Source organism: Talpa europaea, assembly GCF_964194135.1.
Source record: "Talpa europaea genome assembly, chromosome: 3".
NCBI classification, from domain to species: domain Eukaryota; kingdom Metazoa; phylum Chordata; class Mammalia; order Eulipotyphla; family Talpidae; genus Talpa; species Talpa europaea.
This window is the reverse complement of record NC_140069.1, coordinates 66068638-66096140: the sequence shown is the minus strand read 5'-3', so window position 1 is coordinate 66096140 and position 27503 is coordinate 66068638. Positions and strand designations below refer to the sequence as shown.

General features: G+C 35.5%; 1 protein-coding gene across 2 annotated transcripts in view; it reads left to right on the top strand.

The window, feature by feature from the left end:
• SNTG1 (syntrophin gamma 1) overlaps positions 1-27503 on the top strand; it is a gene marked incomplete at both ends in the record, with an annotated part of 271863 nt that overhangs the window by 92575 nt on the left and 151785 nt on the right. For both annotated transcript variants that reach the window (XM_084230408.1, XM_084230407.1), the window contains 2 exons: positions 5946-6048; positions 15357-15439. In XM_084230408.1, the coding sequence (XP_084086534.1) occupies positions 5946-6048; positions 15357-15439 (186 nt within the window). The remainder of the gene's footprint in view (positions 1-5945; positions 6049-15356; positions 15440-27503) is intronic.

The window sequence follows — 27503 nt, the reverse complement described above, 5'->3', positions numbered from 1 at the left end:
AAATTAAATCAGATTTAAATCGACAACTGGGCCTCTGTGGTGGCACAAGAGGTTAAGACTTAAGATGTGGGCCTCCCCGGTGGTGCAGCGGTTGGGTGTTGGGCTGTGAAGCTTCCCGCAGCCTCTGCAGCACCAGTTCTATCCGGCCCCCAGGACAAGGTCCCACATGGCACGGCAGACGTCCCCTGTCTTGCCCGCTGCTCCCCTCAGCAGTGTATTTTGTCAGTCCTGTTCCCTGCCTCTGTCTCTGGTGAATCCTCTCACCCTCCCATGCTTCTGACTGTACCCAGTGGTTGTATAAATAAATAAATAAATAAATAGATAGATAGATAGATAGATAGATAGATAAATAAGTCTTAAAAAAAAAGAAGGGATTCCTCTTAAAAAATACATATAAAAATGAAATTCAAATTGGAAAAGAAGTGAAACTGTCACTATTTTGTGACAACATGCTAATATACATAGAGAATACAAAATAGTCTACCAAAAAGCTACTAGAAATAGTAAATTAATACAGTAAGGTGGTAGGAAATAAAATTAATATGCAAAATTAAATTATATTTCTATAAGGACCAATATATTGAGAATTATAAAACTCTGTGAAAGGAAATAAAAGAAGTAACAAAATGGAAAGATATATCGTATATTCATTGATTGGAAGAATTAACATCATTAAAATAGACATATTGGGCCTCCCTGGTGGTGCAAGGGGTTAAGCTCTGCACTATGAAGCAATTCACAGCCTCTGCAGCATGAGTTCAATCCCCAGCAGACCAGGGAGCAACCCACATGGTGCAGCTGACCTCTCCTGACTCACCCTCTGCTCCCTTCAGCAGCATATTTCAGTGGATCTGCCTGTTCTGCTCCCCATCTGTCTCTGGTGAATCCTCTCACACCCCACACACCTCTGGCTGTACCCTAGTTCTTCTATGCATAAATAAATAAATCTTTAAAATAGACATATTGCCAACAGAAATCTACAGATGCAATGCTTTAACTATCAAAATCCCAATGATTTCATTCAAGAAAACAGAAAAATAATAAAATTTACATGAAATCACAGAGGCTCCTAAGAGCTAAAGCAATCTTGAAAGAAAATATAGAGGACATAGTTGTGGAGATCTACAACAAATATATATTTGGGGATTCAACTTCAATAGTAAGGGAAACAGGGCCTCCCCTGGTGGCGCAGGAAGTTGAGCGCTGCACTGTGAAGCTGACTGCAGCCTCTGCAGAGCCAGTTCTATCCTGGCTGGCTGGTGAGGGTCCCACATGGTGCAGCAGACACCTCTTCTGTCTTGCCCACTGCTCCCCTCAGCAGTGTATTTCGTCAATCTGCCTGTTCTGCTCCCCACTCTGTCTCTGGTGAATGCTCTCACCTGCCCACACTTCTGGCCTGTACCCTGGTTCTTGTGTAAATGAATAAATAAATCTTAAAAATATATATAGTAAAGGAAACAAAAGCAAAGAATAAACAATTGGACTGCATTAAGTGGAAAAAGCTCTTGTAATGCAAAAGAAACCATCACAAAAACCAAAAAAAGCAGTCTATAGAAAGAATGGGAAAAATTGTTTGCACATCATGCATCTGACAAGGGTCTAATTTCCAAAATTTACAAAGTTCTTACACAGTACATCAAAAATAAAGCAAAACAAAAACAAACAAGCCAAACAAAAAATGGGCAAGGCTCAAAACAAACATTTTTCTTAAGACATTCAGATGGCCTATAGACATGAAAAATTGTTCAATTTCACTAACAATAAAAGACATGGAAATCAAAACTACATTGAGACACTGTGAGAATGACCCATATAAAAAAGAATGGCATCAACAAATGTTGGTGAGGTTGTAGTAAACATGGACTCTCATCTACTATTAGTAGGAATGAAGTCATTGCAGATCCTATATAAAATGGTATGGCTGTTTCTTAAGAAAATAAAAATTGGAATTCCATATGACCAGGAAATATCTCTAAAGGTATTTATTCAAATAATATCAAAATGTTAGTACAAAAGGAATTATCTACACCTAGGTATATAGCAGTACTATCCACAATTGCCACATCGTGAAACTCAAACACATGCACATATAGAAGAGCAAAATATAATCCCCCCCAAAATTAAAATTAAAATATGAAGATTACCCCAGAAAATGGTAAAATAAAGATAAAGATTAAAAAAAAATGAATAGCCTTAGCCATATGAACAAGCTAAGGATGTATTCTACTTGTTAAATTAAAGCTCAACTCATATAATGTGATTTCTCATCCACCATCACTACACTGAATCTTGTTTCAATAGGGAGAGTACTACAAATAATGAAATTAATTTTTTGTTATAGCTTTACATAGTTCAGTAAATTTTGATCAAATGTTTCAACAGTCTTGTATCCCAAAAGTAATTTTTTCTATGTTGAAAGTATTATATTGTCATCTTCTAGTTAATAAAGCTTAAATTTATTATTCAGCCTTTCTTTCTTCTTAATTATAATATTTACTAAAATCCAGAAAATAAAGCATACTTGAACTTTTAGGCTGCAATTGAAAACATTCAGAAATATTAGAATTTTAGTGTTCATTGTTTAACATATAATGAGAAACACATTTTGCTGTGACTTTTCATGTTAAAACAAATGATTGGTTAGAAATGTACCTCCATTTGTATCATTCCATTGTGTATATATACCACATTTTTTTTTGATTCACTCTTCGGTTCTGGGGCAATTAGTTTGTTTCCACAGATTAACTAAAATAAATAGTGCTACAATAAGCATGAGAGTGAAAAATGTCTTTCAAATTAGTGTTTGTTTTTAATTTTGGGAGTAGGTAGCTAGGAGTGGAATTACTGCAATTCTTTATGCAAACAATGATATAAATAAAAATTACCTCAATATAAATGAATAAATAATAAACCATCCTCAAAATCATGTTTAACTTCATTTTTTCCATGACCAGGACTTTAAGGACATGACTTAATACACTTAGCAATATATCCGGGGGGAGAACGACGTTAATGTGAAATGCTAGGTGACTAATTTCCATCAATGTTATCTGTGAGCAAAGTCGTACTTACCATCCTCTCTTGAGATCTAAACATTATTTGCTCTAACAAACTAGGCAAAACTTAATTATCTCATAAGCTGGATAACTCCGTCTGTTGCCACCGAAGGTATGTATGTGAATGTGTATATAGGTATGTGTGTTTTTGAGCAGTTTTTTTTTTTTTAAAGATTTATTTATTTATTTATTTATTTGTTTATTTATACAAGAACCGGGGTACAGGCCAGATACACAGGAGGGTGAGAGGATTCACCAGAGACAGAGGCGGGGAACAGAACTGACGAAGTACGCTGCTGAGGGGAGCAGGGGGCGAGACAGGAGAGGTCTGCCGCGCCATGTGGGACCCTCGTCCAGGGGACCGGGATCGAACTGGTGCTGCAGAGGCTGCTGACAGCTTCACAGTGCAGCGCTCAACCGCCTGCGCCACTAGGGGAGGCCCTGTTTTTTAGCTTTTTGAAGTGTGTCTAAAGTATTTTCAGGTAAAGCAGAATATTTCTTTTCATCAATTAATCCCCAGTGTTGGAGTGGCTGAAAGGGACCAATAGGCAGAACACAGTGAATTTGTAAGACAGTTACAATAGCCTATGATATAATAACAGTAGATACATCCAGTTGTACATGAATCTACACCATTGGAATTAATTGAAATAATCAAGATGGATTATAAAGTGCATATGGATTCCGGGTAATAATGGTGTATCAGTGTTGGTTCTCATATAAAAATATACTGCTCCAGTGTGCCATGTTGTCAGTGGGGAAGAATGTACATGTGGGAGGAAGGTCTGTGGGACTTTCAACTTTGATGTGAAACTAAAATTGCTGTACAAAATAAAGTGTTTAAAAAATAAAAAATATAATATGAAACAATCACCAGTTATGATATGACATGTCGTTTTATTGTATCCTAGTCATTTTGCTTATTATTGATACATTCAGGGATGTTGATTATTATTTAAGATTTTGTTAAGTGGGGATTTGTGTTGTTAATAACAGAGGTCCTACCCTGATTTTATAGACTGTGGTTCCACCGATACATAATCATTAGAGGCCATTTGGTGCTTCTTTGGTCTGTATCCTAGGGGCTTCCATTGCTCCCAGTGGATGATGTCTGAGAAGCTGGAATGAATTTTCCTGGATTGAATCTCTGTTGCCAATAAATGTATAAAAAATGTCTTAACCATCAGTGAATAAATATCTTATCTTTGCTTAGGAGCATTTAATCAATCCCACTTCTGATTATGGCTGCGAGGTGTGAATCTATAGCTCTAAATCAAATATAGTGTTTAAATCCACATTCCTTTGATATACAATAATACAAATAAAAATAAGTCAGCAAAAAATTTAAATATGAAAAAGGACATTCCACCTCTGTGCTGTTCTTTCTTTCCTTATTCTTTCTACCAGTCAGAGTTCTGCTTTAGTTGTCTCTTGAATTTTTTTGGACAGGGTTTACAAGTGTATTTATTAGGGAGGGGCAGGGGAATTGGAGTTTATTCTTTCTTGGAAGAACCTAGTTATTCTAAATTATCTTGATAGCCTATAATTTATTATAATTTTATTTGTTTTTGCATACGCAAATTTGGGTACAGGCCAGAAGTGAGGGGCGAGCAGTGAGAGGATTCACCAGAGACAGAATGGGGACCAGAACAGGCAGATTGACTGAAATACACTGCTGAGGGAAGCAGCATTTACTATTCTTAATTATTTTCTTAGTGTGATATTTTAAATTTATAAATATATAACTCTTCTATGTATGTTTGTTATAAATAACTCCCTAATTTCTTGACTCAATTTAATAGTGCTTATACTTGTCTTAAATAATTTTGGAGAAATTATCTTTAATAAAACTATTTAATGTTTCTGTAATTTGAAAGTGTTGTGTGTTAATGAGAAGAATCTCCAACATTATTCCAAGTTTGCATGGAAAAGAAAATAATATGCACAATAAATTAATAGGAAAAGAATATTTTTTGTAAAACTGCTAGAAAGAAATAAAACATTTTATTTAATTTGCATTAACTGTAGTAAACATCCTCAAGTTTATTTATTTGTATAACTTCATGGGTACTTAATAGATTTTCAATATTTTTTAATTTAAAAAATTCCAATAATTTTTAAAAGATTTATTTATTTATACAAGAACTGGGGTACAGGCCAGAGGTACAGAGGTTGAGAGGATTCACCAGAGACAGAGTGGGGAACAGAACAGGCAGAGTGACGAAATACACTGCTGAGGGGAGCAGTGGGTGAGTCAGAAGAGGTCTGCTACCCCATGTGGGTTTCTCTCTGGCTGGCCGAGGATCGAACTTGTGCTGCAGAGTCTGTGGATTACTTCATAGTGCGGTGCCTAACCCCTTGCACCACCAGGGAGGCCCTTCTGACTTATTTCATTTGGCGTTATGCTCTCCAATCACATCCATGTTGTTACAAATGTTAAAAGTTCATCTTTTTTATAGCTTAGTAGTCATCCATTGTGTGTGTGTGTTTGTGTGTGTATGTGTATACCACATTTTTCTTCTCCATGTCTCACCAAATATTTTAGAATTTATAATTACGTGACTTGTACTACATTTTTGAAGCCTCATATTTGACTAATATGCACTAAACATTCAAGTGAGCATCAGTAGATGTGAATGGAAGATAACATGTGAATCAACAGAGGACAGTGGAATGGTGTGAATTGGAAGAACATTGATGACTGTGTTCCTGCAATGTTTAAGAATGCATTGCCTCTATATTTCATGGACATTGCTCCCATTGGAGAAAACAAGACATGAAATAAACAATCATTTCAAGGCTTTTGTGTGTGTGTGTGTGTGTGTGTGTGTATGTATATATATTTGATTTTGTGAATATGTGAATCATTCTTGTTCTTTTTTATTTTAGGTTCAGGTTCTTCGGAATGCTGGAGAAGAAGTAACCCTAACAGTTTCATTTTTAAAACGAGCACCTGCTTTCCTCAAACTTCCACTGAATGAAGACTGTGCATGTAAGCATTTATGAAGAATAGGTAAAATGCTCATATCATCATATTTACTTTCTTTGTTTTTTAAAGATTTTTATTTATTTATTTATTTGTTTGTTTATTTATTTAATTTATTTATTTATACAAGCACTGGGTACAGTCAGAAGCGCGGGAGGGTGAGAGAATTCACCAGAGCCAGAGCGGGGAGCAGAGCAGGCAGAAGGACCGAAGTACACTGCTGTGGGTAGCAGCGGGCAGCAGGAGAGGTCTGCGCGCCATGTGGGACCCTCTGGTGGCCGGGGAGCAGCCGGGGATGGAACCGGCGCTGCAGAGGCTGCGGGCAGCTTCGCAACCCAGCGCTCAAACCCTGCGCCACCAGGGAGGCCCCATATTTACTTTCAAAACCATTACTTCTTAATGGCAATTGGTAATTTATTTATAAAGTTTGGATTTCTTCCTGAGTACAAACATTTTTTTTATATTACTAAGCATTTTTTAACCCTTATGAATAGGAAACCGATGTTATTTTTATTTCAGTATTTATTCACCATATTTGCAGTTATATTCCAGACTATAACTGGAGAAGAAAAAAATGAACATCTCTTTTAGATTTCGTTCATTATACTTGAAAAATATATTTTCTCTACCTACAAAATGGTAAACTCTCACTCAGTTAAAAGATTTTACAAACAAGCCTGTAGGTTTAAATTGTTCCAATATGAACTGATTGAAAGAAGCACTAATCTCTGGAAATAAATTTTATATTTATATGATAGATAAATTTATATATGTAATAAATTTAAAAGCCACTTAAACATTTCTGTATCAAATTTCATATTATAAAACTAAATGTACATTATCTAATATTTTTGGTAAAATTGAAGAATATATTTTAAATTTGCATATCATTTGTGTGCAATGAATTGCAAATGTATTAAATGAACAGTTGGATTAGTTGTGATGAATGTATGCATTTACTTATTCTGTACTTTCATTAATTTACATTTATTCATTTTTTTAATTGAGGTAACATTAGTTTACAACATTGTATATATTTCGGAAAATAGGTTCACGCCTCCTCAGATAAATTAACACACTAAATCTGCCATCAAAGAATCAGTAGGCCTTTACAATACAAATTGGACCTCACCCCTTTATCTATACTCTGCCCTTCCCCTCTCCATCTAGTATCTTCAGTTCTGCCTTCAGATTCTAGAGTTTGTTTTGGATTAGTTTTGTTAGTCATTTTGTTTTGTTTTTCTATATTACATATATAATTGAAACCAAATGTTGAATATTTGTCTTTCTCCATCTAACTTATTTTGCTTGGCATAAGCCCATCCAATTCCACCATGTTGCTGAAGATGAAAAGAGTTCATTTTTTAATTTTCTGTAGTTGTGTAGTGTTTCATCATGTGTGTATAAACTATGTTAATCTCTTGTTCTGCCATTGCAAACTTAGGTTGATTCCATACTGTGACTATTATAAGCAATACTACAATGAAAATAGGAGTAAATATATCTTTTTGAATTATGCTTTTGCCTTTTTCAGGTAGATATCTAGGAGTGGAATTACTGGACCAAATGGTAGATCTATTTTGAATATTTTGAAAACTCTTCATATTGTTCCCAATAAGGGTTAAATCATTGTAGATCTCCACCAACAGTATATGTGTTCCTTCTTCTACACAGCCTAGCCAACATTTGTTATTTTGGTCTGTTTTTGATATAGACCATTGGCACAGGAGTCAGGTGTAATCTCATTGTGGTGTTGTCATTTATCTGCTGATAAGCAATACTGAAAATTTTTACTTGGCCTGTTAGCTGTTCTAATAAAAATAACCTATTTAGCACTTCTGCCCATTTTTGATTGGGTGATTTTGTAGAACTGTGTGAGTTATATATCTTGGATATTAATTGGTTTCTTATTGAATATATCATGTGCAGATACTTTCTCCCATTCAGTAGGCTATCTTTTTTGTTCTAAAGTAGACAAGAATTTCACATACACACACAAACACACAGACACACACACACAAACTACAGACTAATATTCCTTGTGGACCCAAATGTAAAAATCTTCAACAAAATCTTGGCAAACCAAATTCCACAATATATTAAAAGGATCACATATAATGACTAAGTGGGATCTAGTTCAGAGATGCAAGAATGGTTCAACATATGCAAATCAATGTAATTCACCATGTAAACAAGAGGAAAGACAAAAGTTTTATGATCATGTCAATGGATGCAAAGAAGGTAGTTGACAAAATTTCACCATCCATTGATGATCAAAAAAATAAACTCAGTAAAATGGGTACAGAAGGAACATAGCTCAACATAATGAAGGCCATATATGACGAATCCACAGCAAACATCAAACTCAATTGTGAGAAATTGAAAACTTTTCCCTTAAGATTAGTTAAATGCCAAAGATAGACACTCTCACCAATACTGTTCAATATGGTATTTGAAGTCCTAGCTAAAGTAATCAGGCAAGGAAAAGATTAAAATGAATCTATGTTCCTTTTAATCAAAGACATACCTCTGTGCTTCCTCCAAGTAAATGATATTCCCAGAAATAACCATTCATTTATTTTATTTTTACATAAGCATGTATATGTATATATGTACAATTATATGCACATAGTGTATTCATATGTCCCTATAAATATATTTATGCCTTCTTTTTCTATTTTTCTATTTATGCCTTCTTTTTCTTCTTTTTCTAGAACAATATATTTTTAAACCTCTGCACATTTCAATAAAATCATTCTAGGAAATAATCATCAGACAATTCAAGGATTTCACTTGCATTTCTCAAATACCTTAGAAGATACTTTATATATATGTTAAAAAAAAAAAGAAGCAGTATATAAATCTTTACTCCACACTCAAAGTTAGTAGAAATTCTTAGATCCTTCTTTTGTTTTTCCTTTGACTACTTGGCTGATTTATGTTCTTATCATCATATTTATTTTGGCTTCTAGAACCTTTTTAGAATGGAATCTTTACTTACTTTTGTATACCCACCTTCCATCATTAAGTAATCATGTACAATTCAGTATTTTATTCACTATATTGCTATGCAATATTCCAGTACATGATTATGTTATTTTTTAAAAATCTGTTGTTGATAGATAACATAATTGTTCCAATATTTTGCTATTGTAAATAAAGCTTCAGTGAGCTTTATGAATAGGCTTTTGAAAGTCTTACAATTTTATGCCATTATTTTATATGTACTGAGTATGACTATTGAGTCATATAGACATATAATTAGTTTGTTAACAAACTGCCATATGTAGTTTTCAAATTAGCATGTATTTGAAATCCTCTCAGCATCTGCTTTAGCATTGTATGAGAACTCTGGTTATTCTGTTTATTTTAATATGTGAGAATCAAAGATACTTTAGCCATTTTATTGCACAAATAATAGAAACATAAGGTAGTTTTAATTTGCATTTCCCTTAAAACTAGTGCTTATTAGCCTCTTATCATATGTTATTTGCATACCTTGTGGGTCATTTGCATATTTTATTTAGTAATATGTCTGCTCCAATGTTTTGCCATTTTCAATTGGTATGTTTTTATATTATCATTCTGCAAGCTTGTATAATGATATTCTGTATATAAGTAATTTCTTAGCTGAATGTGTTTCAAATATTCTTTCTTAGTCTGAGGATAACTATGTTTTTTATATAAAATAGTCATGTTTGCAGAAGTTTTTATTTTTGACAAAATAAAATGTTATCCCATTGTTATTGTTTTTCTTGTAGATGTTATATGTTACTTTTATCTATATTTTCTCTAAGAAATATCTCCCCACTCCAAGGTTGCAAAGATATCCATCTACATATTTTCTAGAAGTTTTAGAGTATTGAATTTTATGTTTAGGTTTCTAAGCCTTCATATGCTAATTACATTTTTAATGTTTGGGTTAAGCATCAATAATCAAAGAATAACTTTCTCATTTCTGTTATCTTGTGTATCCTTTCACCAAAACCACACTGTTTGACTGTTGTGTTATTATAACGCCTTTAAAATTTCACATAGGATGAATGATTCAACCTTGCAAATTTTTCAAGTTGTTTGTTCTAGATACATACTTTTGTAGCAGCATGTCAATTTCTATTTAAAAACATACCATAAATTTTGATTGAGACTAAATTAAATTTATATACAATTTGATAAATTAACACCACAATAACTTTAACTCTCACTTTGTAGACATAATATGACTTTCCATTATGTTTTAATTTTTCTCAGCACTATTTTTGCATTTTCTGTAAGGATGTTTAACTCATATTTCACTAAATTTATAAGCACTTTACATTATAAGTACTTTAAATTTTTCTATTTGCTTGTAAATAGTATTTTATTACCAATTATTTGTTGCTAACACATAGATTATATATTGACATATTCTGCACAACACTTAATTTCCTTATTATTTCTGATGGGAATTTTGTACATTCTTCATATTTTTCTACATATAAAATTGTTTCCCCTGCAAATGTGAGTTTTGCTTATTTTTTAAGATTTATTTACCTATACATACAAGAACCGGGGTATAGGCTAGAAGGGTGGGAGATGAGAGGATTCACCAGAGAGAGAGTGGAAAACAGAACAGGTAAACTGACTGAAATACACTGCTGAGGGGAGAAGAGGACAAGTCAGGAGAGGTCTGCTTTGCCACGTGGGTCACCTCCCTCTAAGGGGATCAAATTCATGCTGCAGTGGCTGTGGATACCTTTATAGTGTTGTGTCTTGACCCCTTGTGCCACCAAGGAGGCTCCAAGTTTTGCTTATTTTAATCCAACCTGTATTTCCATAATTTCAATTTCTTACCTATGGCAATAGCTGAAACCTTCAATAAAATATTAAGTGAAATATTGAAAGAGGAAATCCTTATCTTGCTCAAGATATTAGAGGACAAATTTCTAATCCTTTATCATTAAGTATGACATTAACTGCTTAATTCTCTCAAATATTTTCCTGGATTCATTGAGATATATTTTTCTTTAACTTATTCTGATAACAAATCAAGCTTCCATTTCTAACATAAACACCACATGGTTGTAAAATATTATGTTTTTTAAAATAGTGTGCATTTAAATTGGCTAAATTATACCTATTATTAAGACTTTTTTAAAAATCTATGTTCATTAGGGATAAACATGTCTATTTCTTACAGTGTTTTAGTGGACTTTTAGTAACTGGATTATTATGACTTCATATAAAGTGTTGAGTTACAATTCCTCCTCTACTTCCAGAAAGAATTTGCCAAAAAATGACATTTTCTCTTTCTTAAATGTTTGAATAAATACATGAGTATGGTAAAATGAGACTAGAAGTACAATATTTGTTTTGTATGAGTTTCTGTCTTGAATGTGTAGAAGGCTTTATTTGATTTTTTTTAGTAAACTTTATCATTTTTCAGTATTTTTGCACATGTAACCCTGTTGCCAGTTTATTTGCAAGAACTTACTTATTATAAATTTTATTGTTTCTTTATAATTCTGTTGGTTTTCAGTAATGCCTCATGCTTCGCTCTTAATTTGTGTTTCTTTCTCTTTTTGTTATAATATTTTGTGATTTTATTAATCCTTTCAATGAGCCCATTTTTGTCTTGGTTAATACTGCTTTTTCCATTAGTGTACAATTTATTTTTAGTGTACAATTTATTTTATTTATTTATTTTCTGTGTTCTATTTACTCTAGCTTAATTTTGTTTTTTCCATTTCTAACTTCTTAAGATACAAGTTGGATCAATGAATTTTTACCTACCTTTTTTTTTTTGTTCATATATTTAAATTGTTAAAATTAATTCATATAGTATTGTAGATGCACTTACAGAACTTTATGTTTTTTTTCATTTTATTCAGTTCAAAATGTGCACGTTTTAAATTAATAAGTGTGTATCAAAATATTATCTCTTGAGAGGGAGATGATGCAGTTAAACATCAAAAGACAAAGTAACCAAAACAAAGTAAATTTTGAAATTCTTAAAAATTAAACAGTGAAAAAACTACATATGGCTATTATAGCAAAAAACAAGAACAGTTTATGATTCTCTTCACAGCATAAAGTCATTGGTTTTTACAGTAACAAAATAAAATAAAATAAAAAACATTTATTTTTGAGGACATGAGTTAATGTTAGTAATATCTACAAACTCTGATAATTAAATTTAAGTGTAATAGTTCAAATAAAAATTGGGAATCAATAGGGGGGTCGTCCTGGTTGCCCAGGGGATAAAGACAGCACTATCAGCTATTGCCAGTCTCTTCAGCACAAGTTAGATCCCAGATCCCCAGCTGACCAGGGAGCTAGTGTGTATATGTATGTGTGTGTGTGTGTATAAGATACATATTATAAAAATATATGTATATATTATAAATATATATATATATATAGTTTATTGAAGTAACATTGGTTTACCACATTCTATGTGATTCAGATATAGAGGATCACACTTTTTCTTCCCCCTGTTGCTCACCATCTTGGAGCATCAAATTCACAGACTTATTTCTAGAATTTATTGTTTGGTTTTGTTTGACCCTTTTTTTCATTTCTCTGCATTCACATATAAGTGAAACAATGTGTTATCTGTCTTTATCTTTCTAAATATTTTCATTTAGCCTTATCCCATCTATTTCCATCATGTTGTCTCAAAAGGAAAGAGTCCATTTTTTTTTTTTCAGCTGATCAATACTCTATTGTTTATACATGAGTAAGTGTTCTTGGTCACTTAGTTTCTTTCCATGACCCTGCTATTGTAAAATAAGGTTGTAATGAACACAGGAGTGCATACATGTCTTCATGTTTTGTTTTGTTTTCATTTTTGGGTAGATGCCTAGGAGTAGAATTGATTAATTATATGGTAGTTCTATTTTTAATATTTTGAGTGATCTCCCTACTGTTTTTCATAAGGGGTAGGTCGAGATTATATCCTCACCTGTTTTTCTATATCTTCACCAATGTTTGTTGTTTCTTTTAAATATATATATTTATTTATTTATTTATGCATACAAGAGCTGCTATATGGGGTGGGAAGGGTGAGAGCACCAGCCAGAGACAGAGTGAAGGATAGAACAGGCAGATTGACCAAAGTACACTGCTGAGGGGAGCAACGGGGGAGCCAGGAGAGGTCTACTATACCATGTGGGTTCCTCCCTGGCCAGCTGGGGGATTCAACTTGTGCTGCAGAGGCTGTGGTCTGCTTCAAAGGCTGTGTCTTATCCCCTTGTGTCACCAGGGAGCCCCTGTTGTTTCTTTTTTTTGACCAGACCATTTTCACTGGTGTGAGGTGAAACCTCTCAACCTCTTGTTGAGGTTGATATTTGCATTTCCCTGATAACTGATTATGATCATTTTTTCATGTGCCTATCAGTCATTAAAATGAAGCCTTTGTTTAATTGTAGTTTCACAAAATTAGATAACATCAATGATTACATTGACTATTATAGATTTTATAATGAGAAATTATTAAATATAAAGCACAGGAAAACATTTTTTCCATCATGGAAAATTATGTATCTAAATATAGGATTTTGCAGTAGGTTAAAAAAAAACATTAAAAATAAATTTGCAAATAAAATTCTTACACTAAATATGGCTCATAATTGTAAGCCAATGTGAATAATGAAATGAAGTAATAAATTTGTAAGGTTGCATATATTTCTGAAACCAAAGATATTTATTTCTAGGTCGCTTTTACTGCCACAATAACATCAGTTACTTAGCTTACTTGTAAAACTCTTTGATATAAGGTAAATAGAAGTTTCACTACCTGATTTACCTATAACAGAGTTTACCAAACCAATAAAGACAAACTTATAGCTATCATTGTTAAACTCTTTCAATAAATTGAGAAAAAAATAATTCTTCCAAACAGGTAATAAGAGCAATATTATTCTGATAGCAAGAGTAGGAAAGAAAGAAAGAAAGAAGAAAGGAAGGAAGGGAGAGAGGGAGGAAGGAAGGAAGGAAGGAAGGAAGGAAGGAAGGAAGGAAGGAAGGAAGGAAGGAAGGAAGGAAGGAAGGAAGGAAGGAAGGAAGGAAGGAAGGAAGGAAGGAAATAAAGAAAACTAAAGACCAATGTCTCTGATAAACATAGTGTCAAAAAATCTACAATAAAATCTTAACAAACTGAATTCCACAATATATTAAAAAGATCATACATCACCAACAAATGGAATTTATTGCAGGGACACAATGATGTAATTTACCACATCAACAAAAGGAAAGATAAAAAGCACATGGTCATTTCAATAGATGCAGAGGAAGCATCTGTTTAGATAAAACACCCATTTATACTTATAGTATTGTAATTTTTTTCAAAGAAAGGGCGATGAGGATGCATACCTCAATAATAATAAATACCATGTATGACAAACCCAAAGCTATCATCACATCCAATGGTGGAAATGTGAAAACTTTTCATCTAAGATCAAGAACAAGAGAAGGATGCCCACTTACACTACTACCACTCAACCTATTTTGGGGAGTCCTAGTTAGCATCCTTATGCAAAAGAAATATACACAATGAATCCACACTGGGAAAGAAGCGGTAAAGCTATCATTATTTGCAGATGACATGATAATAAACACAGAGACCCCAATAGCTCCATTAAAGAAAAAAAATCTAGGGCCTGGTGGCACAGCGGTTGAGCGCTGGACTGCGAAGCTGCCCGCAGCCTCTGCTGCGCCTGATCCATCCCTGGCCACTAGTGAGGGTCCCACAGGGCGCGCAGACCTCTCCAGCCCACCTGCTGCTCCCCTCAGCAGTGTACTTCTTCAGGTCTGCTTGTTCTGTTCCCCGCTCTGGTCCTGGTGAATTCTCTCACCCTCCTGTTGCTTCTGACTGTACCCAGTGCTTGTATAAACAAACGAATGAATGAATGAATGAATGAATGAATGAATGAATGGATAAATAAATAAATATTTTAAAAAAGAAAAAACCTATTAGAAACAATAAATCAATACAGTTAAGTGGAAGGCTGCACTACAAAATAGTATATAAATATGTAAATATCCGCTGCTTTTCTATAAGCAAAGAATTAATAGAAAAGAAAGAAATCTAGAAATCAATACCATTTACAATTGTGTTTAAAGGATTTTAAACTTAGTAATGAATTTAACAAAAATGTGGAAAACCTGTGGAACAAAACCATGACATACACACACACACACACAAAGAAAATATGTTTTCCATTAATGGAATTGGAAGTATCAACTTTGTATTCTGAAATATATGCATAGAAACCATCAGCCAGAATAATTTGGCATTCTAACCAGTGGGGTATTCTGATTTTTTTCTCCTATAGGTGCTCCAAGTGATCAAAGCAGTGGGACCTCCTCTCCTCTTTGTGACAGTGGATTACATCTCAACTATCATCCCAACAACACAGTAAGATGCTTTGTCATAGCTTATATTAATCAGGAGATAACACAATGACAGCCCAGAAAGATTGTAGTTATATTATATTAAAACAGTTATTGGATATGGTTTACCTGATGGATCTGAAATCCATGGTTGCATTATCATTTAGTTATTATGATAAACCCTGAAAAAATTAATTATGTCATTTTTATGCATTTTTTTTCCTTCAGGTCTATATTAAGTCCCTTGCAAACCATAGAACTTAATCACTTTATAGCATTGTGTATGATATGTAACTTATTTTCTAAATGATTGGACATGATTTTTATCATTTTTCTTTTAAAATTTAAAATTTAAAATTTAAAATTTTGGCTCAAAGTAACTATTATTATTAGTTAGGATGTTTTAGCAATTCATGCATACCAGGGATTAAGTGAACAATTCTAATATATACATTTGTTAAACTGTAATGAATGTTAGAAAATATTAGAAAATATGTACATTTAATAATTGGTAAAATTGGCATTTTTATTTTATATACATTGAATAAAATGATTTTTTCTACTGTCCACGTAGTTTGAATTAAGCAGGCATATTTTTCTTTTAGAACTATTTTTGAAACTCTCTATTTCACCCTTCCAATCTTTCACACACTCCAAAGAAAAAACAATTCTCTTTGATTATATATAATTCTAACAATTTTACCCTGTGCTCATGAACATAAAGTGTAGCAGAGCTGATTTTAAGAATTTTATTTTTCTACTTCACATTTTCTGATCTACAAAACATAGTTTCTTCTTCTGACTTTTATGATTAGTCTTTCATCTGAAATTGTTGACCTAATTGTGACACTTTACTTCAAAGTATTCCTTTTAAGCATCTTTAGCTTCATTCTTTTTAATGGCCTTCATTGTATCTAACTTCACAAGTATTTTACCTTCACTGAGTGCTTTAGGTCTCCTAGTTGTTTTGTTGTTTTTGCCTTTGTTTTTCTCCTAGAGAACCCTCAACAAGACCAAAGTGTTAGAATAGCACACTTATGTGTACTTCATCTTTTCTTCTCTTTTACTTTTGTTACCAGATAAATACTTGCTATATAACCTATTCTTTCTAAAATGCTGATCTTTAGAATATGGCAATATCTGTGTGACATAAATATTGATTTCCTAATGAGAAACTAGATACATGACGTGTTCCCATTAGTTCCCTTCTCAATTTTAAATACTTCTTACAACCAGATCTTTACCTCTTTAATAGCTGCTTTGCTCATATTCTTCTCTTTCAATGTAGATGCTTTTAATAATTTTGACACCCTTTCTTTCTTCTTCACTGGAATGATACTCCTGGCCCCAATTGTTGTGGAGTGTTGGCTGCCCCAAATCCCAGTTTACCACTCTTGTGAGGAACCTCTTACCAAGGAATCAGGGCTTTCCAAACTTCACCTTGCTGTGGCTGCAGTCAAGGACTTAGTGATAGGGGTAGAAAGGCAGGTCCTTGCAGATCCTGGGCAGGGGCCATGAAGGTGTATATTGGGAAGCTCACATTTCTCACCAAGTTGCATTCCTCTTCCACTTCTTCCCTCAACTCTCACAGATTCTGCTTCAGGGCTTTCCCACCACTTCCTCACACAAGTATCCCCCTCTCAGCTCTGTTCCTAAGACAGGGAAGGAGAAATATTTTACCTCAGAAACATAGTACCATGAGGAGAAATTTGAAACCCAAATCTGTAGAAAAATGCATAAAATTATCTGCACTGTAAGTAGAAAAATAGCAATATCAGCATTCTAGTATCATGGAATAAAAGAGTTTCTATAGATTTTTAATATCTGACTTAATTGAACACAACAAATTGAGAGATTACAGAACAAATACTTGCTTCACCTCCCTCAAGAGAATTAAGTCTGATTGGATTATACCCCTGCCCAGTGCTTTCTCATTTTTCTCTTCAGTATCTGGAGTAGACTTTTATGACTTAAGAGTAGGGTATTTGCATTTTGAAACTTATTAGCAGTAGTCAAAAACATGTTTTCTTCTGACCCACCACTAAAAACAACGGGAAGTGGGAATGCTGAAGAAAATGTATGTTACGAATCATAACTTCCACAGAATGGGTGCTTATTTTAGACAGTCTCCTCCAATGAAACACATTCTGTTCTGCTATGTGTTTAAAAATCCTCAACTCTGTCCTGGGTCCAGGTAACTTCATTTTTTTTTTTTTTGCTATGTCTTAATTACTCTAGGAAACAAATTTTGAAATTTCCTTAGTAGATTTCAAGGAACTTTATTTGTGGGACTATGCCTTGTAATATCTCAACATCACCTGCTATATGAAAATATAATGTAGGCCTTCTAGGAATTTGAGGTAATCCATTTGAGGGTATACAAGAGTCATATAGTTTGCCAATATAATTGGAGAAAAGGAATTTGATTTTTTTCTCACCAGGAGACTTAAATCAGATAATCAACTAACCAGATTCTGAGAAATATTTTTTATATTTATATAACGTTAATTAATACTTTATGTCAGGTCCTTAACAAAAGTTGGATTGGTATTTTACCCTGTATAGCATCCTATTTTAATAAGATAATTGTTTTTGAGATTATTGTGGGACAATAAACCTTGCCAAAAATGTATTTTGTAAAACATTTCCAAAATGCACTACTTCTTGGAATCTATTAAAACAGATTGTAAATATTACTTTTCCCATAAAACTGGTAAAATTAACAGAAACAAAATCCTTTTTTATTTTTATTAAAGTACAATTGACTTGCCACATTATTTTATTTTTTATTTTTAATTTTTAAGAAAAAGTTTGTTTTTTTTTTAAAGATTTGTTTATTCATTTATACAAGAACCGGGGTACAGGCCATATACACAGGAGGGTGAGAGGATTCACCAGAAACTGAGTGGGAAACAGAACAGGCAGATGGATGAAATACACTGCTGAGGGGAGCAGCGGGCGCGACAGGAGAGGTCTGCCGCGACATGTAGGACCCTCTCCAGCCGGCCGGGATAGAACCGGCACTGCAGAGGCTGCAGACAGCTTCACAGCGCTGAGCTCAACCGGCTGTGCCACCAGGGGAGGCCCACAACATTATTTTAGTTGCAGGAATGTAACATAATTTGGCATTTGTTTTTTGTTTTGTTTTTGTTTTCAGATTTTATTTATTTTTATATTAATTTTTACATCATTGTTCATTTTTAAGCAATATTTGCTTGCCCCCACCTCCTCAGGTGTAGTCCCCATACAGTTTCCTTCACCAGTGCACCTATGCACCATCACCTCAGTCTCCTGTGTTCCTCCCTCTCTCCTCAGATCCTTCTCCGTTGTCCTCCCTGGCAGTATGTCTCTGATTTATAATTACCCATTTTTGCTTTGTTGTGTTTTGTACTGTCATTATATTTTTTACACTGATGTCTTATTGGGTTCCCCTATATACCTGCTGTAAGTGAAACCATCTGATATTTTTCTTTTTCTTTCTGGCATATTTCACTGAGCATAATTCTTCTAGTTCCATCCACGTTGCTGCGAATGGCATGAGCTTATCTTTTTTGATTGCTGAATAATATTCCATTGTGTATATATGCCACATCTTCTTGATCCAATCACCTATTTTTGGGCATTTGGGTTGTTTCCAGGTTTTACCTATTGTAAATAGTGCTGCAATAAACATAGGAGCGCAGGTGTTCTTTTGAATCTCTGTTTCTTTGTGATCTACTTTGGGTAGATCCCTAGTAGTGGAATTGCCCAGGACATATGGTAACTACATTTTTAGCAGGTTGAGGAATTTCCACACAGCTTTAAGTGATGAACCTGGAACCTGGGAAAAGATCTATTGTCTGCTATCATCTAGAATTTAAGTAAGGACCTGATGGTTCTCAGCATGGTGATGCTCTTACATGTGAGCATATGGCTGTCACAGGAAACATGGTTTTGTTGCTCTAATGCTTTGCTAATATAGGGGCCATAGTGGTCACATGTAAGGAAAACTTGCAGCCTCTTCTGACAGCAGGTGCACAGTGCAGAAACAGTGAGGCATTCAATGAAGGCACCTTCCTCTCCTGCCTCTCCTTCCTCTCCTTCATGCCCATTGCTCCAATATTCTATGCAATTTGGACTTCTCAGGGCCAGGATGGGTGATTGTCTCTTGTTGTGAGCAATATTTACTATGCAAAATGTAATGCAAAGATTTAACAGGCCTGGGGAAGAATATTCTTTAGTGGTGTCTCAAAAATATTTGGAAACTTATTAGCCAATAGTAAACATCTACTTTCTATCTGGATAGAAATATGTTCAAGTTCAAGAATACTCTCTAATGGTGACTCAAGAATATTTGGAAACTCATTAGCCAATAGTAAACATCTTTTTTTCTATCTAGATGGAAATATGGATTATTGTGTTTTGTCGTCCTATCGTTCCCAAAACTTCTTGTACACATGGCGGCACACTTCTTTTCACACAATAATGCTCAGATCATTTCAGGTGAAAAATCACCTAAACATATAAACATGCTGTATATAGTTTCAGTCATAATAAAGGGAATCTGAAATTATTTATAATTTATATTATAAAAATACATATAATTTATAAATAATATATAAGGAGAATCACTGGATATGGATGCAAAATTTAGTTTTCCTTATACTTTCTGACTAACAGGTATGATTTTTTTCAGAACAAACTAAGGTATTCTCAAAAGATATCTTTAAATAAAGATATCTGTAAAATATTTAAAAGGGGGCTAGTTATTTATGTTATGGACTTCTTACTCCTCCCAATTAACACCAGCATCACTGTATCCAAATTGCATACCAGTCGAGTCACTCAGATTATGTTGTAGAGTATTGTATAGTTTCAGGTAGGTCATAGGTTTAAATGGTCTGAAATAATAGTCTAGAAGTGTTGGTATCCCACATATTGTGTCCATCCCTGAGTCTTGAAGTTGTTAAGTTTTTTCCTGGAAAAAATAGGGTTAAATTAAAGGAACTAGAAAGTATTATTGATATCTATACTAACCATTACACCATATTAGTCATGTTTTCATTCCTGTTGAAGAACGCTTTACTGTCCTTTCTAATCTGAATCTCATGTAAAACAAATAAAATAATGATCTTTATCTTACTTAGTTGTTTCAACTGATATTACCTTAAAGGAAAGGATTGAAGTGACCACTCCACTGGTTTTTCTTTATTACAAAATAAGTATTAATAAACTAACTTTGGGCCTCCCCTGGTGACACTGCCTATGTAGAGCTGGTTCCATCCCTGGCCGCCGGTGAGGGCCCCACATGTTGTGCAGACCTCTCCTGCTGCGCCTACTGCTTCCCTCAGCAGTGTATTTCCTCAGTCTGCCTGTTCTGCCCCCCCCCCCCGACTCTGGCTCAGGTGAATTCTCTCACCCTCCCGTGCTTCTAACTGTACCCAGTGCTTGAATAAATAAATAATATATTTTTAAAAAAATCTTTAAAATAAACTGACTTTCAACTGCATATATTACTTTAAGAGAATTTGTTTGTTTTGTTTTTTTGTTTTTTCAGTTCCATTTTCATAAATTAGCTTATTGGTCAATACTGATTATCAGGAAGTTCATAATTTGAATTTAAGTGCAATAAAAAATAGTTCAAAAGCCCCTTTTCTAAATGTGTAAAACTCTGAAGAGTTTAAAAGTACTAAAATGTAAATGTAATTAGTTTGGACAACTATACCTTATTATATTTTGTACTTGGAAGTTATAAGATCCAAAAGATGGAGATGGACTTCTCTGTCAGAGAGTTGTGTGGGTGGTGAAACTGTGGAGTATCTTAGGGTGTTATAGATGTGAGGCATCCAGGAACAGCAGGGAAGGGATTAGAATGGGGAGAAGAGCACAATGAACTATGGTGGAGGACTATGGGCGCATTGGTAGTGGGAAAGCTAGGTGACTACACCTGAAGGGAGAAATCCTATACTGTCAAAAATTAACAAGGATGTAAAACAATGGTACTTCATTTAAAGAAATAGAAATAAAGTAGATTTTATCTTTATTTCTCACATTATTTATCACTTTCTTTTTATTTATTTATTTATTTCTAATATTAATTGTTTATGTTTTACATCATTGCTTATGTTTAAACAATACGTGCTTCCCCCCACCCCCTCAGGTGTAGTCGCCATTGAGTTTCCTTCACCAGTGCACTGGTGCACCATCACCTCAGTATCCTGTGTTCCTCCCTCCCTCTGATCCCTCTCCCTTGTCCTCCCCTGCAGTATGTCTCTTATTTATAATTATCTGTTTTCACTTTGTTGTGTTTTGTACTGTTATTATTTTTTTACACTGATGTCTTATTGGGTTTCCCTATATTCTTGCTATAAGTGAAACCCCTTCTGGCTTATTTCACTGAGCATAATTCCTTCTAGCTCCATCCATGTTCCTGTGAATGGCATGAGTTTATCCTTTTTGATTGCTGAATAAAATACCATTGTATATATATACCACATCTTTTTTTTTTAAGATTTATTTTTATTTATTTATACAAGCGCTGGGTACAGTCAGAAGCGTGGGGGGGGGGTGAGAGAATTCACCAGAGCCAGAGCGGGGAGCAGAGCAGGCAAAAGGACTGAAGTACACTGCTGAGGGGAGCAGCGGGCAGCAGGAGAGGTCTGTGCACCATGCGGGACCCTCCTCCCGCGGCCGGGGAGCAGCCAGGGATTGAGCCCGCGCTGCAGAGGCTGCGGGCAGCTTCGTAACCCAGCACTCAACCGCTGGGCCACCGGGGAGGCCCTATATACCACATCTTGATCCAGTCATCTATTTTTGGGCATTGGGTTCTTTCCAGGTTTTACCTATTATAAATAGTGCTGCAATTAAAACATAGGTGTACAGACATAGGTGTTCTTTTGAATCAATGTTTTTGTGTCCTTTGGATAGATCCCTAGTACTGGAATTGCCCAGATTGTATGGTACCTCCATTTTTAGTAGACTGAGGAAACTCCGGACAGCTTTCCATAGTGGTTGGACCAGTTTGCACTCCCACTAACAATGTTGGAGAGTTCATTTTTCATCACATCCTTGTTTGTTGCTTTTTTTTTGTTTGTTTTTTGTTTTTGTTTTGTTTTTGATATGTGCCATTCTTACTGGTATATGGTGGTATCTCAATGTGTTTTTAATTTGCATTCCCTGATAAGGGAAGTTGAAAATTTTTCATATGCCTGTTGGCCATTTGCATTTCCTCTTGGAGAAATGTCTTTTAAGTTCTTCTGTCCATTTGTTGACTGGTTTGTTTATTTTGTTTTTGTTGAGTCCCGTGAGTTCTTTGTATATCTTAGTGATCAGTCCCTAATTAGTTGACTGGAGTGCAAAGATTTTTTCCCAATCAGTGGGGTGCCTCTCTGTTTTGGTTAATGTTTCTTTTGCTGTGCAGAATCTTTCCAGTTTGATGTAATCCCAGGTTTTTATCATTTCCTTAATGGATGGACGAAGGGGAGCACCTCGACACAGGGGTTATTGTTCATGCTGTGTGCTGTGTCTGCCCCGTGTTCACCTGGTACTGTGCCCACAGCTGTGTGGATCCCATAGCCTGAATTCTGTACTCTAGTTCTAAATCTTAGGGTCACAGATCCAAAATGATGGCTGTCACCCTGTGCAGTGTCCACTGGTATGGCACGTTTCATACCCCGAATCCTGTGCTTAGCTCTCAGTGCCAGAATGGGGTTTTGCTCTGTGCCTTGTTTCCCTTCTTACCCTTGTTTGTGTGGCCCATATCCTCCCAGAGCTTGAGGGTGGTTTTGGAAAGCCTGGCTTCCAACGATTAGGAAGTTGGTGATTTTGTTCTTATCACTAGGTTGTACCAGAGATCTTTCCTAGTGTCCTTCAGTGCTGTGCTTTTTCCCCCGGGAGTCTCTGGGAAACTGAGTGGGGATGGCGTGGAATGGCTAAATGGCGTGCTCAACGGGGTGCTGCCCTGACTCCACAGCATGGAATGGCTCAACAGGGTGCTGCCCTGTGCCACACATTGTGGGGATCCACCGCCCTGAATTTCCTGTCCCAGATCTCTGTTCTGAAGCCCTCAGATGCAGGACTTGGGTGGTAGCCCAGTTCAGTGTCCGCAGAAATGGCGCTTTTTGCACCCTGCTCCCATGCCCAAGTGACTTGTTTTGGATTACACAGTGAGGGTCATTCACCTCAGTGACTGTTCCCACAAACCTTGGTCGCGGGCATGGGGACCTGGGCAGCCTCGATCCGTGTATACTTTTCAAGCACACACGTGCTTTTCCACACAAGTTTACCAGCTAGCCTTGGGCTATTTGCAGGTCTCTAATTTGGCATTTGCATGTGTTGCAGGAAACAATATATTTTTTAAAGGTTTATTTATTTATGCATAGAAGGATGGGGGTACAGGCCAGAGGTGCAGGTGGTGAGAGGATCCACTAGAGACAGAGTTGGGAACAGAACAGGCAGATTGACTGAAATGCACTGCTGAGGGAGCAGCTGGTGAGTCAGGAGATGTCTGCTGCACCATATGGTTTACTCCCTGGCCAGGGATCGAACTTATGCTGTGGTGGCTGTAGGCAGCTTCATAGGTTGTGTCTTTACCCCTTGTGCCATTAGGGAGGCCCAAAGTAATAAATTTATTTTATTTTTATATTTTTAAATATTTATTTACTTATGCACACAAGAATTGGGGTAAAGGTCAGAGGTAATGGGGTTGAGAGGATTGACCAGAGTGGTGAGCAGAACAGGTAGACTGACCAAACACACTGCTGAAGGGAGCAGTGGGCAAAACAGTAGAGGTCTGCTGTGCCATGTGGGTAGCTCCCTGGTGGACCAGGGGATTGAACTTGTGCTGCAGAGGCTGTGCATGGCTTCTCTGTGCTGTGTTCAACCCCTTGCACTACCAGGGAGGTCCTATTTTTCTTTTGTAAAGATTTCTTTATTTAAACATACAAGAGCTGAGGTATAGGCCAGAGGTGCATAGGGTAAGAGGATTCACTAGAGACAGAGTGGGGAGCAGAACAGCAGATTGACTGAAATACACTGCTGAGGGGAGCAGTGGGCAAAATAGGAGAGGTCTACTGTGCCATGTGGGTTAGTTTCCTGGCCAGAACTTGTGCTACAATGGCTGGCAATAGCTTGATAATGCTGAGACTTGAGTCCTGCACCATGAGAGAGACCCAATTTTTGTGCTTTTAATGACAGATAAGGACATATCGGTAATTTTTTTTAAACTACATTGCAAAATTGTTAAATAAGCAAGACAATATTATTTTCAACATTCCTATTTCTGATTATGAATATTAAATGATATTTTATGATAAATCTGTTGACAAGAAACAGAAAAATATAGGAAAAGATAGAAAAGCAAAATTGTCATGCTTCTAAACATGGCTTAAGTTTTTCTGTATAAGTGGATCCATGTGATATCCTTATCTTTGGATATAGGCAAAATAAGACACAGTAAGCTTAAATAACTTGCCCTAATTTGTAGCGATATAAGGGAGAAAAGGGAGACTGAAAAGGCCAAGCACAGTGCCCTAATAGTTTACTGGTCACTGTCTGAGTTTTTCACCCCACCCCACACACAGAAGCAAGATTACTTAGGCTCAGGAAACGACAACAAAAGGATTTATTTAATAAACCAGGATAAAGCAAAGCATTACTGTGGCCAAAAATGGTCTTTACCTTAGCCAAAGCCATGTCCGATGTTACTCAGTTCTGCACAAAAGCAGTTCAAATGGTGTCTTTCTGCCACTGTGCACATGTGGCAGCCAAATTACAGGCCAGGCTCTGACTCATGAAGACAGCACAAAACATGACAGGAAATGTCCCCATGAGCTGCTGGATTGCCCCAGCACAGCACCAGACAAGCAACACTCAAAACAATAGTGGCCAAAGTACCCAACAAACAGCCACACTTACACATCTCAGCAAGACACCTTGCTCTAGGTCTCCAGTCTTCTCTGCCAGGTCACACCAGCCTTTGGAAAAGATTGGCATGGTGGGGGCCCAAATCTGCTAGCCCCAAATGCCAAAATCTGCCTTATAAGACTGCTCTTGAGCCCCCTGCTGCAGTCATTATTATCAATTATCAATTGCTCCACCCCGCTTTTAGCATTTTCCTGGGGCTATTTTCACCAGCAACCACCATCCCCTCCAAGGGGCACCGCCTGTAATAGTCTATGGCTTCAGCCACCTGTTACAAGAGGACTACTCATTTCTGAAATTGAGATTTGAAATCGGTTGATCTGACTCTGATGTGAAGTCTGAACCCTCAATATTTACTTTACATCATATGACACCATATCACATGCTGGCTAGTTATATGTTTGATGTGAGGGCTAGGGGAAATATTAACATAAAATAAATTTATGCTTCTATAATTTCCAGGTAAACATTGTAAACAACTATCTGTATCAAAGGGTAAATGTCTTAAAAATTAAGTGTCTCAATGAATCACTAGAAGAGGGAATTTTATTAAATGGTCTTAACCCATCCACCCTGTTATTCTAAATAACTAAGGATTTAGATTTTTATTTGCACAATTGATGATAAATGAGGTAATATTGAAAAAGAAACACTCAAGTGTAAGTAAAAATAATAGAAAAAAATTTCCCTTAAGCAATTTTGAAAAAAAAAAAAAACCTGAAGCAAAAGATTAATGATATTTAGACTAACCGAGTTTTAAAATCTAAACTAACATAGATTACCCTCTAATTATGCACACATAAATTATGCATTCTCTATAATAGAAATAAATTAATGTCAGCAGGTCCCTCATCTGAGGGACCTGTATATATCTTATGTATCCTATATATATATGCACACTATATATATGTATATATTATTATATACACACACTATATATACTATATATACACATATATGTGTGAATATATATGTGAATATATATATATATATTCACATTCATATTATAGTCCCTTGTAACCCATGTCAACTTAAATATCAACATACACTACTGCCTGGAAGAAATATTTCATATACTAGTGCCAGGAAGAAAATTCAACAATGAAACTGATATAAAGAAAACATGAATCATTGGGTGAAAAACTTGAATCTTATTCGAAGGAATGTCTTCTCTATACATAATAGTAATAAATTTAAGTCTTTTAATTTTAAACCAGCAGTTGTTCACAAACCTGGTATTAAAACAATGTAAGAAAATTCATACATTTTATACACATGAAATTAAAACAAAAGCCAAATATTCACTTTATTGATTTTCAAAAACTGTTTATATGAGTGTTTTACTCAAACATACTTATAAAAAACTGCAGGGCCTCCCTGGTGGCACCAGGGGTTAATTAAGCACAGCACTGTGAAGCTATCAGCAGACTCTGCAGCACAAGTTCAATCCCCAGGCAACCAGGGACCTACCCACATGGCACAGCAGACCTCTCCTGTCTTGCCCACTGTTCCCCTCAGCAGCGTAGTTCAGTAGATCTGCCTTTTCTGTTCCCCACTCTGTCTCTGAAGCCTCTCAACCCCCACACCTCTGGCCTGTACTTATGTGCATAAATAAATAAATATTAAAAAGAATAGGAAACTGCAAGGTTTTTTTTTTTTATCATTTACTATTATATCAAAATTTGTATTTGGGTAATCTCTCCCATTCTCAAATGAATTCAATTATGTCTCACTTTCAATTTTTTTAAAATAAATATTTATTTATTTATTTTTATTTTATTTATTTATTTGTTTGTTTGTTTATACAAGCACTGGGTACAGTCAGAAGTGCGGGAGGGTGAGAGAATTCACCAGAGCCAGAGCAGGGAGCAGAGCAGGCAGAAGGACCAAAGTACACTGCTGAGGGGAGCAGCGGGCGGCAGGAGAGGTCTGCGCGCCATGTGGGACACTCCTTCGATGGCCGGGGAGCAGCCGGGGATCAAACCGGCGCCACAGAGGCTGCGGGCAGCTTCGCAACCCAGGGCTCAACCGCTGCGCCATCCGGGAGGCCCTCACTTTCAATTTTTATTTCCTTCTCCCATTGTATAATTTTCTCTGTCATTCTTGGTCTCAATGAGTCCTTCTTTACATTCCTGTAAAAATCCATTCTGAGTGGTTAAAGAATACAATTTCATTGTCAATGAATATTG